Source organism: Actinia tenebrosa, unplaced genomic scaffold (genome assembly GCF_029948245.1).
Source record: "Actinia tenebrosa isolate PJP-AT-01 unplaced genomic scaffold, QUT_ActTen_1.0 PGA_scaffold6__47_contigs__length_16458017, whole genome shotgun sequence".
NCBI lineage: Eukaryota > Metazoa > Cnidaria > Anthozoa > Actiniaria > Actiniidae > Actinia > Actinia tenebrosa.
In genome coordinates this window covers 10,944,752-10,959,242 of record NW_028292583.1, presented here as the reverse complement: position 1 = coordinate 10,959,242, position 14,491 = coordinate 10,944,752, and the positions used below count along the sequence as shown (strand labels likewise).

Genomic DNA, 14,491 nt, shown 5'->3' with positions numbered 1-14,491 from the left:
TCCTTCGTATTAAGACTTTCACAAAACATAAATAAGCTTATTTTAAAAGCAATTTTCCTTCGTATTAAGACTTTTTGTGTGTTAACAGTTTGTTAATCGCATTTTTCGTTTAGTTCACGCCTTTTTGATAATTCATGAGTAATAAGTAAGTTGGAAGAAAGTAAAATGCCAGACTATTTAAATTTGAATGTTCACACAGATGTAATAGTGAAAGAATGTCAGCCAGAAGTACGTTAGGCAGAAGGCATTTAATTCTTGTCCATTTGGTTTCCATCTCAAGACTCGGAAGTTTAAGTGAAATAACAGGCCTAACCACGCCTTTACTACTATCGTCCAAATATTGCCAGCGTTTACTTTTCAATTTGACTTTCCCGTTACAGTCTTACAGTAACTGCAATTGCATTTTTTTGTAGGGGAGATGGACACCACTAGTATGGGCTTCCTACAAAGGCCACGGAGAAATTGTGACGGATCTGTTGGGGCACGGTGCCGATCCAAACGAAAAAGGACAGGTATTATTTTAAATAATTTTATTCCAAAATTTGATTTTAATTTCAAAAACTATACGTAGATGGACTAGGAATATTCTGTTGTTCATTCAATTTTATTTTTTTTATTTTCATCAATTCCCGTCCACGCAATTTTAAATCAAACCGAAATGGACCTTTTTACCGATACGGCGGCCATCTTGAATTGTGTTGTTATAATTAAGACATTATGAGATGCCGAGAGGGCAACAATTGTAAAATTTATAGACTGCCTATAACTTTGCGCTTTTCAAGAGAAGCACATCTAAAATACAAATTGAATTTGCTGGTAGCTGGAACAATTAGCGAAACTCCAAAAAATATAATTATTTGAAAACGTAACCCCGCCTGCCCACTCTAGTGCTTTATAAATTTTCTACGTGTTTGCCCCCTCGACATCCCATAATTTAAGATGGCCGCCGTATCAGTAAAGAGGTGCCACTGTGTTAAAGCTGTCGAAAGCCATGCTTTGCTTCGAATATTTCAACATTGGATGAACAAGTTAATGTTTTATTTAAATATGATCATATTCTAAATTTTTCGTATTAGCCTTGATATTATGCCTTTGTGGGGGTTGACGGGATCAACTAGAATGAAGTATAGACAGCAAGCGAGCCAAGAATTATTTCTTATGGTATTGCGGCTTGCAGATTGTCACAAACCACAAAAATAAAAATGACTCATGTTTATATTACTCAGAAAACTGAAATTTACTTTGCGGGTTAGTGAGAATGGAAGGTTTTGCATACTGAGTTTTAATCGACTGATTGTTAACGCCAGTAATCCAGTAATCCGATCGTGATCGTAGTCAATAAATGGACAAATGCATTGGTCAGAAAAACAGACAAACGGACAGCTAAACGGGATCCTCATCTTCATTTGGCCTAGGAAGCAGTACAAAAATATAGCCGACAACTTTGTTAAATTGATAATTTGTTCAATATTACGTCCTTTCATTTTCCCGCCTACATGGCTGGGGTACGTCTATCAAAAATATACCTTTTTTCATAATTTACAAGTTTTCTTCATAGTCTGATTTTAAAACGCTGTTATGGTACTGCGAGTAGAACGCAAAATTAATTTTACTCAGATGAAATGGTAGATGATTTTTTCATATTTCTACGGAGTTTGCTAATATAGCATTCGCATATTAAATGAAAAGCAATGTGTGTGCTTCTAATATCCAACCTCTGAAGTATTAATCTTGTACTTCCGAAGATGGATTTGGAAATAATTAGCTTCTATCCTCTTACTATATGTATCTCTACAGTGAATTACAGCTTTAACTGTTTTTAAAATGTTAAATTTTTCATCACTTATGTTTCATACCATGACTAATTGGCAAACAATCATATTTCCCGCTAAAACTCTCAAGAACTTAATTGGTGTTTTTTTGGTTGAATTTCCTCTTGTCTACGGATTATAAATGCATCCAAGAACCAAATTTTCCTATTGTTTTTTTTTTTTATTTCACTTCGTTCCTTTCAGGTTGGTGAGGTTTAGGCAATCCGATGTTTTAGAATTTTTTTCTCGACCATGAGTTCATTTTTGATACTTGATTTTTTTGCAAAAATAATTAGCGCGAATCAGTGAATAGAGGAATTGTTCAAATCTATAACTCTGTTTCACTTCCATTGCAAGCTGTCATAACTATAATTAGGGTCACAGTAAAATAACTATTTACGTCCGGTTAGCACTCACTCACCTTTGTATTGAATTCCCACTGGCTAGTTTTCAAAGCACATGGAGAAGTCATAAGCGCTTAACCACAGCAGGTGGATTTGACATGGATATAGTCTTGTGGAAAAACTTAATTTGTTTCAGGATAGCAAATGCATCAAGGTATTTAATTTTTGTCATTGTTAGTGAAACACCCCTAAATATGAAAATTCAAGTAACACACTTAGTATAAAAATATTTTGAAATATGCTAAAACTCACGTAACAAGTACATACTACCAAATACTGAGTCACAAAGTATCTTTGGAGATTTGTTTAGTGCATTGAAGCCACCGCTAGGATATGATATTTATTTTGAAAAAAAATCTCATTATCTTCCCGGCCCGATCTCGGCTGGGAAATTAAGAAGATTCCGTCAATGCTAAAACTCAGGGATAATTTGCAAGTCCAGCATGGACTATTTCTTTTCGACGCTATTTATGTAGTCTTAAGACCTATACCTGAGTTGTGGACAATAATTTTGGCAGAGTTTCCTACTGTACGTAATATATTAGCTTTATTACTACGATTACTTTAAAATAATGCTAATTAATTTTATGGCTGCCGTGCGTATTATGCTGATTACTCGGTGTTATACACTGTTATGGACCAAAATTTACGTTATTAGAACTGAATTTAAAAAATTCTTGCAGAAGTTTAATGGCGCTTTTTTCAGTTATTACTAGATGCTCAAAGCTGCCTTTTTTTTTCTTGAGCAAAGTCCAGTTGAAATTGTTTATTACTGATTAAGGAAATCGAGCTTTGTAGAAGATGTAAATACATATATCAATATGTTTGTAGCCAATTTCAGGCCACTGTAAGACGTGCAGAGAAGAGGTTACGTCAGTTAATAATGAATAATCATTATATCCGTCAAAAAAGCGGTCAAAATTTCATTGCTGTCGCTTTCTAGCAGAGTTGCGCTTCGTAATTTTTATCATTAATGTTAATATATTTTAGAATATTTTTCATCCCAGTCATTTCTTTTTTTGGTTCCACTATATTTAAAATTAAAAAAAAAAAAAAAAAAAAAAAAAACCCGTAAGACTGACAATATTTTTCTAATCCCATTTTTCCTGGAATTCTATACTAAATTATTATTCCTATGCGCTAAAAATTAGACAAAAAAACTAAGCTGTTTGGCACCATATAGAGATTAATTCTTATTATACTATCTTGAATAGATCTCCTAGCTTAATACGTTTACTGATTTCTTCCGCGCCATTCTTCCGACAAGCATAGAATGGCCCAGAAGCTAACGGGTTGCCTAGCTACGTCCAGTACTCCATCTACTGTATTTTAACTTGTTGCGACTTTATTTTTAGCTCCCTACTACTTATGTATTTATCATGTATTTTTTTCAAACCGTTTATTTTCGTGCTTGTTTAATCGTGTATTTCTAGAGCGCTTTATTTTAAACATGCAGATTAGCAGTCATGATGATAATGAGTTTGTTACGACGATTTTCCTTTTCTCCTCCTCCTTAGTGTCAGCCACGCTCGATAGGCCTTTTTGAACTTGAACGCAATGTTTTTTCCATTCCAGACCACTTGTGTATCATTAGTATCATTTATTTGCTTTCCAGTAAAATTTGAGAAAATACATTGATATGGACGGACCTTCGGAACATAAACGCTATGCCCAATATGAAAAGGTTTACTTTGTGTTTAAATCTTTCCTTTTTTCTATCTTTTATCGACTCCCCAATTTTTTATTGTTGATGGTTTTGGGGGTTGAAAGACGCGAAAGTATTATATGCAGCCGTCGTCATTAGTTAACCTTAGTCAAAATAGCCTGTTGCTAATAAATAAATTATGTGCATTCATATATCTCTATTATGTAACTAAACTAGTATTCAAATATCTACTTAATGTGGTCGAAAGTTTATATATACTATATCAGGGGCGCTTTTACTACAATACATTTAGCGCCCATGAAGTGCGTTGAGTGAGTGAGTCGGCTTTGTACCGTAGAACAAATTGAAACTAAAATATTATATTGACGATAAATTTTAACAGTACTATAACACGTTATCTATTCAAGGTGTTGGAGTCCGGAACCCATTCCCATAACCAAACTTTTTCCGCAAATGCGAAGCTCGTTATATAACGAATTATGAGTTAACTTACTAATAACTAATACCGTGAAAATTTGGTATTGGTAACACCATAAGGGGTATTATATTTTCAGAACTTCATATCAATTTTACTATCTATAAAGGTAGTAATAGTTTTTAGCTTGTTAAATAATCATTATGTCTGTTCTTTTTAAGCATGGCATGACTGCCCTAATATGGGCATCGGGAAGAGGACATACTGAATGTGTTAGAAAACTCTTAGAAGCTGGAGCACTTGCGGATTCTGCAGATAAGGTACAATCAGCTCGTTTGACTGACAGTTTCTGTCGATACTCATGACTACCCAGACTTTATCAATTCAATTATAATAAATAGCTCAATAACACGTAAATACGAATACAGCGAAATAACAAGAAACACAGCAATTGGCAACAAGAAACTGCAACAACAGATGTAACAGTTTCTGAGAAACAGCTAGCAGTTGCCCTCCAAACTGTCTAATAGCCTATTTGCAACAAACAGTCACGTGCTGATATATCACTTAGGTCCCTTTGGGAAGGCTCAGCTGGTTGACAAACAAACTTTAAAACGCTTTCTATCTTGTAATCGAAAGTATCTCAGGGGAAAAATTTGTTGAAAAAGGTATTGGATGTGACATTAGTACTCCAGCAAAAGTTGTTTATCACAATCATTTTGAATTTATAATTATATTGAATAAGTATTTAAAGAATTAAAAGTTTTGGTTATATTTTATATTTTCTTGGTATTTGTTGTGTTATCAGTACGGAACGACAGCTCTAGTTTGGGCGGCAAGAAAGGGGCATCTAGAAGTCGTGAAGGCCCTAGTCGAAAAGGGTGCCAATATCAACATTGCCGGAACGGTAAGAAAATCCCCTTTATTTCACTTCATTTCCTTTTATTTCCTTTAGAATCACGTTTTTTATCTTTTTTCTTGTTTATTATTCTTACTTCTGGAGATCTTTAAAGGTCATATAAAAGGTGTGTGTGTGAACGGTTAGACTAATAAAGCAATTTAAAATCACATCTCGAATCTTAGTTTTCTTATTAATAATATTGATGGTTTTCAACCATTCCCAAGAGAATTAAATGACAAAAGACACGTTGGCCATGTTGGAGAATATAACAAAAGAATACATTGACAATTCTTTTGTTAAGTTCCTCCAACCTGGCCGCCGTGAAAACCATCAATTGAGAAGTGACATCCGATAGGCAAATAAGCCAGGTCCAGTATTTTTTTAACACTTCAACGATGTACATCATGGCGGACATATCTTTTTAATACTACCCATGGAGTTCCAATAATCCAAATGGTCGAGGAAACCATTTCAGATTTGAAAATGATCTGTATTCTATTTCAAGAGTCATTGCTGTATGAACTATATTCAAGCTCCCCCCCACCCCCTCCCCCCTCCCCCCCCTCCCCCCTCCCCCCAAGCCCTCGAACCCTCACCCCACATTTATATAAGTCTTGAGGTGGTACATATGCGTTATGGTTGCGTCCTGTTTTGAACCGCGTGTAAATCAAACTGACCGAAAAAACCGATGATGAAATTGCTATTTTCTATTCCTTATTACAGCGTGGTTGGACAGCACTTATCATGGCCGCAAAAGGTGGTTACACAGACCTTGTTGAATATCTACTACACAGGGATCCCAACGTTAACGCTACTGACCAGGTGTTGTTATCTATGATTATCACGCTTATTCCTATCTAGCCTCAGGCTTTTAAGGATTTCACTGTTAAAAACATGAATCTCTTCTTAGTATGATTACAATTATCGCGACGAGGTAACCTGAGGTATACGAAAATTATCTCATTCGTTTATATTTTGTGTTCTTTTGTTTGTAGTCCATTATGGCCTGAGCATTTCAGTCTGATTACTGAGTAGCGCGCGTGGTCTTTCTATGTAAGAATCCCTAATATTGTTTGAAAATCTGACCTGAGAAATTCAGATAGACGCTCATTAGTTAGATTTTATCACTTAACTGCTGCTAAGAAAAATTGAACTGTTTTGAGAAATTTTTTATATGATCATGTATATATGTAGGCCACTTTTGTTTTGGTATCAGGAACCGTTCTTTCATGCTCTTCAAGTCGGCAAACACTCCTCGAGAATCAAAGAATTCGACAATGTGTAGTACAGATGATGAATGCCAAATCACAGTCGCGTTTATGGTTATCTCTCACTCTAATTCCCTGAGAGCTTCTCAAGATTTTTTTTCGCGCATCTGCTAACAAGCCAATACAGACATAGACAAGTAGACAACACATTCTTTAAAACTGTAAAATTACTTTGCATATGGACGTAATCATGTTTGTAGCCGGTGAACTGAATTAGGATGTTAAAAGTTTTTGATGCTATCGCACGGACTAGTATTTTGAGAGGACGCAAATATTCAAAATAAGAAATGAATTTAGACAGAGAGTTAGGAGCAGCTGTTACCTTGCTCTGCTTTGCTTGTTAGATATTATAAATAGATGATTTTGATTCGTTTGCACTCGATTACATTTTAATCAAACACAGTAATTTACTGTAGAATTATTGAAATTCTCAAGGATATCTATCGAATTCAACTACATCACTTTGCGTTGTATGCGACTTCATTTACCAAGTTCGTCGTTTTGAGGTCGTTGAGCTGCGTTGAAATTGAAAGTAAGTTCAAAATAAGATAAGATTGTCTAAAAACAACTTTTATTTTGATGTTACTGAAATGAAATGCAATTGTTGGGCGTCTCTTACTCCAAAAACCACTTGACGCTTCGAAGAATCGAGATACTAACATCGTTTTGATGCCGCTTAGTAACTGCTTAAACCTTACGGCTTTCATAGTAAAGTCCTATTTTGATTAACAATTCCAAACATGTAAAATATTCAATAAGAACCGACCAAATCATGACACATTCATTCTTCTTTATGTTTTTTTTCGCGGTTTTCCCCCCCGATAGAGTGTTCATATCTTTCGGTCTCATCCCTTGACTTCGCGATCGTGCAATCACCTGTGCAAAAGGCCCTGACAATGTATACTTTTAACCTTTAGTCCAAGAGAATGTTCTTTTGAAAAGTACTTAAGGAACTGTAAGTCATCTGTTTGATCTTTCTTCCACCATTTCCCTGTTGAGAATTCCTTCGGTTTCACCGCTTTAACTAAACGCTCGCGTTCGTATGAATTTCAGCTTCCTGATCGATATCAGACGAATAGTTTACGTAGGAATGCATAGATCGAAATTCTAAAGTGCCGGTTTGAAATATCAATAACAAGAATATCAGAATTAGCGTTTTGAAAAAAAAATTGTTTTACTTCAGGGCATTTTCCTGATGTCTATTGTTCTTAGGACCGAAATATTTAGCCTCAAACCCTATTACAAAATGAATAGCTGCATTTTACCCCTTACACTTGGCACGAAGTTTCTCGACTACTGGCTTGTAAAAAGGGCTATTTCATGCCGGAATTTTAAAAGTATTGAAAAGTATTTCTTACCTTTGAATTAGGATTCTTTTAGTAATTGACTAATAAATAATAGGCTCTCAATCATTTAAAATAGCTACGTTCATATCCATGTACACTCCATCAGTATTTATTTGAAAAATGTAAATATATTGTCAGTGATAAGCCATGTTATTTAACTCAAAGTCATCAAAGTGTATACACCGTGTATCATATCGCTAGTTTCGTTGCATGTCATCCTTATATCGAGTTGTTCCTATAGTCGTAATTTGAGTAACAGCGAGAACTCTACCCTTTTCTTTTTTGATGCTTTTGATTTGTGATGGTTCGCTAAAGTTTATTTAATATGTCTATTTTTCAATTCAAAAAATTTAAATAAAGTAAAAAGGCAATAAAATCATTATCGTTTTCTTTAATCCTCGGGTATTTTTTTAAATATCGTTACCACGTTACTACAGTGGTCAGTTCTCTTTATGTATGTATCTTTTTATCTTTTTAGTTCAATTTTACCAGGGAGGTTTCTACACATGCGAGCTTTGCACTTAAGACAATCTCGTTAAAACAATGCATGTTATTCAAAGTTTACAAAATTTGATGTTTTTAAATATTTTCTTTCTTTATTAAAGGAAGGATATTCAGCCCTTGCATGGTCAGCCAAACAAGGACACGATGAAATAGTCAAGAAACTCATCGCTAAGGGAGCATATTACAATTTGACAGACAAGGTAACTGAACATTTTCAATTTTCTATATGTAATAATCGATCATAATGTCTAGCTTTTTTGTCACTGACGTCAAACTTATCTGGTCGGACCTTATCTGGCCGAACCCTATCTGGTCGAACCCATCTTGTCAAACCTTTCTTCATTCGACCGAACTAGATGTATGATCCGCATACTAAAATTGCGATTAGTCAGTTAGACTAAATGCAGATGCAAGACTGCATCGTGATTTATGAATGCAAATGAGTACGAAATCGATTCTAAATATTATCTTGCCGGCTACGGCCATTAAAATCCGCCTAGAGTAAGCATAGCGATCTGAGTCAGTAATTACTGATGTTAAACTTGTACATCGACAGTTATTAACCTAGTAGTAGTAACCAGGTTAATACTTTGTACGTTCCATTCGGTAACTGTTCTGCTATGCCTGCGTTTTAGTATTGTTGATTCTGATTAGCGAGAAATTTAGCGTTAAAAATCGAAAAATGTGACGATAAAAGTCGGAGAAACGGGAAAAATGGACAAAAAGAGGGATATTGAGAAAAGGAGCAAAAATAAGGAAAATTGTTTGATTATTAAGCTTGGCGTCATGAGCTCAGTTTTGAGCCAATAGATCATCAGGATCTTAGAATTTCGATCATCATAGGGTCAATGTTATCCTACAATGAAGGTCATTAGACTTTTTCGATGTGTTTTTTGTATTCTATATGTACTTTTTTTTCGGAGAAAAAGACACTTCGAGTGAAATGGTCTTGAATGTGGAAAACTGATATCGCCAAAACATATGAATATATGTTAGTTTTAGATTTATCCATAGAGTGGCATATTCCAGAGGCTATTCCTTATGTATTTTCCTAATGTGCTTAAAGATAGATCAAGCGTTCTTCTATGTCGATTATTCATAACAGCAAATGGTCGTTATTTGTTGATTATCTGTAGTCTGTAGACGTGTTTTGTACTTTGAAAATGTTTAAATTCATTAGAATAATGTTCAGCACCCTAAACCGTAATGATAAACGAATAATTCCATAGTAAAAGAAATGAGTCTATTACCATTCGTGATAAGCATAGATAATGTCATGAAGAAGCTTTATAACAAATGAAACATTTCTTACAGAGGAGGGGTGCGTAGAAAATATGTATGGCTCAGAATGTTATCATGACAATATTTTTCTTGCTTAAGATAATATCAGACTCACTTCTTTGAGTGTTTTGGACGATCCATGGAAAATTTAAAGCAAAATTTAAATGTTTTGTTCACCATGATTTTTTAATGATCTTTTCCGACTCTCATCACATGCGTATGTCGTTTAGGACTGGTGCTCAGTGATGTCGAATGTGATTGCAAACGGTTTAAGTTGGTGTTGATATTATTCTGTTTTCGAAATAAGCATCTTTAGAATAAGGTTTTCAATCAACTTAATCCAGGTTATTGTGCAAGTTTTGTAGTATACACAAAGGGATAATTCATCTCAAGGTGCTCTATTACTGTGCTCGTCCGAGACTTCGGATTTGTACTCAAATGGAATCAACACAACGCAAAGGCAGCCAGTCGAGAAAGACAACCAAACCATTACAGAGATACAACTCTGAAGTCCGAAAGATGATCGTAGGATACAACATGGAGGTAAATACCTCCAAAATACACTTGCGCATTCTTAGGAATATATGTGTATATTTACGGTGCGTTTTTTGGCTGTCAACATTAATCAAACCTAAACTTGAAGTAGCAGAGGCGTCCTTCATGCAGATACTAGTATCTAAGGCAAAGTAAAAAACAGAATTAATTCTCTTTCAATATGAAAAAAGTTTTCCTTTTTATGTATTAATGCCACGGGACCTTCAATAATACTTCTTTTTACTGAGTAAGTCTTTATTATAATAAGAAAATACTAACATATTTGCTCCGAGGAAACCAGGTCGTACAAATAGCAAGTAAGAGATTTCTTGATAATATCCCAATATCTCTAATTTCTATTCTGCGAAAATTTAGTGAAACATCCGAGAGCAAGAATTTAATTTATTTTAAGCGTGCCAACTAAAGTTATAAGTTATTGTCTTAAAAATGTTTATTTGGTATACCTGGACGACATATGAACCTAAAATCCTTTTGTTATGCCTATTTCTAATATTTAAATGATAATCATTTAAAAGGAGAAAAGTCGCACTACTGTGTTTAATTATTTTTGCAAACGAATCCATTGTATTTTAAAAACAAAATATAAGGCTTGGTGATTCTTCTTCGCGAATTCGCGTACAAGATATTTTCCAATCAGCAAGAATCCAGCTGTTTTTAACACGAAATGCGGGGACAGTATAGTTGTTACGCACAGGTTTTTTTAGTGAGGTCCATAAAAACCTAAGCGAACCAAGCTTGTGTTAATAAAACTACCATTGTACAGGATACGAAGGGAATTGCATTACTTATTGATTTTAACAGAGCTACAGTGTCCTGAAGTACATGAGATGCCTTCTTGCTACTGTTATAGAGGGAGCCGTAATTAGAGCTAGACAACGTCCCACAGTATATTTGATATACTATTATAGTTCAATATAGGAGATAAGGGGAGATCATAACGCCTAGTCTGGTCTTGGCAGAGCTACATGTAGATATGAATGTCTCACAGTACTTAAAATACCATTATGTAGAATACTATATTGGGAATGATAGGTGATCTATCAGTGACACTATAGTATTGGTCGCGATAGATGAGCTAAATGATATCCTGCACTATAGCACAATATGACAAAAACAGGACTTCATAACAGTTTACTTAGTTATGATGATCTCTATAAACATCCGGCACACATCAAGCAGATCCGACATTTTCAGACATCGTTTTAACTTTTTGAGCCAGACGAATGAATACTTGTCATATATCCATTTGCAGACGATTTCTTCAAGGATAACATAAAAAGATCGATGCTTAAGATGTGTTGAGGAGATAAAAGTGACGAAACATAAGAAGAGTAATTATTGCATGCTGTACACTGATAATCTCAGTTTCTGCGGCATATACAACTGCTGTATGAAATGTCTATCAGTCAGGACTCATGTTTTTTTTCCAACAAGGCATTGGATACTGTAGCATCATCAAGATCGATCCTTTATTACTTAATGTAATTTCACTGCTAAGACATTTTTTCTGATGCAGGTTGCACACACTTTAGTGTGGTCCCTTGAAAAAGTCAATTTTTCTTGGCGGACACAGCTCGTCACGCATCAAACTTACTGCATACATTACTGATGTCCAGATTATTCTATCTAACAGTGCATTATTTTCACTCAACATCCTGTTCCAGAAGATTTAATTCAGTTTTGGTACTCATGCAAGAAGAAGCCTTTCTATAGACCAACGTTCCTGCATCCGGTGGTTTCATTCGCATGGTTTGGTTTTCAAATAATTCGTGCCATAAACCACCCGCCGACTATATTCAATATATAATACCATTTGCCTTGCGGCTCATAATAAGATATCATGTCGGTTTCGGTGATTTTAAATGTTGCTTTAGGGCATGACGTAATTTCAAGATCACTTGCAGAAATAATACGCCCATTATCTATTATTTTGGACTAAGAACGACATATGATGATATATGTTTGATGCATTAGTGCGTCTAGTCAGGACTGAAGTATCTTATAAAATAAATGGATGGAAAAACAAACGGACAAATGGATGGATAGATGGGATCTAAAATAAAGAAAGGGAGGGAGAGATTAGTGGGTGGGTGAACGAACTATTACGTTATTGATTGTTTTCATTTCTTTTCTTTTTTTTCTTTTTTCTTTTCTTTTTAGGAGGGAGAGACGGTTCTGATATCTGCATCGCGTGACGGCCACCTCGAAGTTGTCAAGACCTTACTTAGCAAGTTCGCCGAAGTAGATGCTGTTGATTCTGTAAGCGTTAAAGTGTTTATTAATCTCATTTATAATCTACAACCCCTCCTAAAGAATCGCACTTTTAAGTTTCTCAATTTACACTTCAACATGTAAAACGGATTTCTTATTCTGGTCCTGAAAGGTTTCTGTATCTAAAGATGTGGTATAACTTATTTTTGAATATTATTGATCTGTAATTAAATATTGTTTACCATATCTAAAGGAAGGAAAATCGGCACTATTCCATGCCGTGGAACGAGGCCATACAGCGATAGTTAAAGAGCTTTTAGAGGCTGGTGCAAAAACAGAGATTGTAAACAGAGTAAGTAACGTGTCTTCATTATAACTATAGTTATTTGGCTTAACAAATACCGATGTCTCTAAACGAGAACAGTTATACTCAGTCATACTTAAAATACAAAAATTTGGTGACTCTTGCCTTCGTTGAAATACGAATTGACCAGTGCCATATTCTCTTGGGGAAGATTGCCTGCGAATGGAGAAAAATCATGGCTTATTGGAAACTTGATTGGAAACTGTACAACCCTACTATGAACTATTCACTTATGATCGTAAGCTACACTGACTTCTGCTAATAGATGCGCTATATAAGAAGATTCCATTATTATATTATTATTATAAATAATACGGAGAAATTGTTTCATACATTAGCATGTAGCCTTTGTAGCAGGTCTTGGAGCGGGATGGCGAGCACTAGTGAAAGGCTTTTGAATATGCCTCATCATGCACCAGCTTTAAGCATAAATGGAAGCATCTTTTTCAGACTTATATAGGATAAGGAAAATACACCAATGTACTGTCTGAAATATTTTATTTCAGGACGGCGACACTCCTCTTTTACGAGCCACTGTGAAGAAACACACAGAAATTGTTGCTCTGCTGTTGGACAAAGGAGCGCTTGTATGTGCAGCAGACAGGGTATGAACATATACAATGAACATATAAAAATATCATAAGATGAGCAACATCACTCTCTCCCTTTTGTCATGCTGTCGTATTTTAATCGGAGAAAACTAGGGTATTTAGTATAAAGATTTTAAAAGACAAGCAAACGAGCGAACCAAACCTTCGCGCGTGCTCAATAATGTTTTCGCTGGACTAGATAACAGTTTAAACCTCAATGAATTTAGACATCATTACGAAGTGGATTTATTGAATATTGCTGCTTGTTTTCTCATACACTACTTCATATTTTGAAGTCTGCTAAAGCTCCTAAATCCAACTTTGAAGCCTTCCATAGTTTGTTATAACGATAACTTCAAGAAAAGAATTCAAATTACATTGTCTTGGTTACTTTCACAGAGAGGAGATACAGCCGTGCATATAGCTGTTCGAGGCCGATTTAGACGAATTTGTGAATTACTACTGAGAAATCCAAAAGACGCAAGACTTTTGTATCGACCTAATAGAGCAGGAGAAACGCCCTATAACATTGACAGGCAACACCGCACAAGCATTTTAACGCAAATATTTGGCACCGGTGAGTTTATCCGCAGCCTTTGACCCACTTTGACCAACTGATTAATTTATATCTCAAAAATAAAGGAAATACCGTACGCGCGCAATTCTAAGTCGCGGTTAGTTTTCCAAAACGCGTCCCACATGGAAAAGAGTGACGTTGGACTCTTAGTCATCTTCGACAGAAGCGATTAGTTGGTCGGCTGGTCATAGCAAGGGGTTAATCATCTACGGTCTAGGGGCCGACTAATCTCTCCGTTAGGCTTCGGCCGAGCTTCCTGATCAGTCTGTAAATCCCAGATAGCGGTTTTGGGGCCGAAATCTCCAGCATAGCCGTAAATGCTTCGCGCTGCCATACGACGGTTCAGCACTCAATGTCTGGAAGTATGGTCCTAGTTGTTTTTGTTAAATATAAAGATAATACCACACTTCTAATTTTGTCACTCGCAAAGAAAACTGAGAAAACTTTCATAGTTACAATTCTTACGAGTCTGTGTCTACTACTCGGTTCGCCTCCTGCCGCGCGCACACCGATAAAAAAGTGGGTCCAGCTCTGGACAAGGCTGTCGATTGTATTTTGCTTCTACTTCTAGATCTCCCAATCCTTCAATTAACATCCA

The 14,491-nt window shown here is 35.5% G+C and overlaps 1 protein-coding gene across 4 annotated transcripts in view; it reads left to right on the top strand.

Moving 5' to 3' along the window:
- Nucleotides 1-14,491, top strand: part of LOC116291867 (kinase D-interacting substrate of 220 kDa B) — a 39,941-nt gene that overhangs the window by 17,780 nt on the left and 7,670 nt on the right. For 2 of the 4 annotated variants that reach the window (XM_089038721.1, XM_031699090.2), the window contains exons 6-14: nucleotides 414-512; nucleotides 4,518-4,616; nucleotides 5,105-5,203; nucleotides 5,921-6,019; nucleotides 8,417-8,515; nucleotides 12,312-12,410; nucleotides 12,616-12,714; nucleotides 13,233-13,331; nucleotides 13,716-13,893. In XM_089038721.1, coding sequence (XP_088894847.1) covers nucleotides 414-512; nucleotides 4,518-4,616; nucleotides 5,105-5,203; nucleotides 5,921-6,019; nucleotides 8,417-8,515; nucleotides 12,312-12,410; nucleotides 12,616-12,714; nucleotides 13,233-13,331; nucleotides 13,716-13,893 — 970 coding nt within the window. Of the gene's footprint in view, nucleotides 1-413; nucleotides 513-2,144; nucleotides 2,370-4,517; nucleotides 4,617-5,104; nucleotides 5,204-5,920; nucleotides 6,020-8,416; nucleotides 8,516-9,889; nucleotides 10,140-12,311; nucleotides 12,411-12,615; nucleotides 12,715-13,232; nucleotides 13,332-13,715; nucleotides 13,894-14,491 lie in introns of those variants that run through there. The other 2 variants (XM_031699091.2, XM_031699092.2) reach the window with 2 other exon arrangements.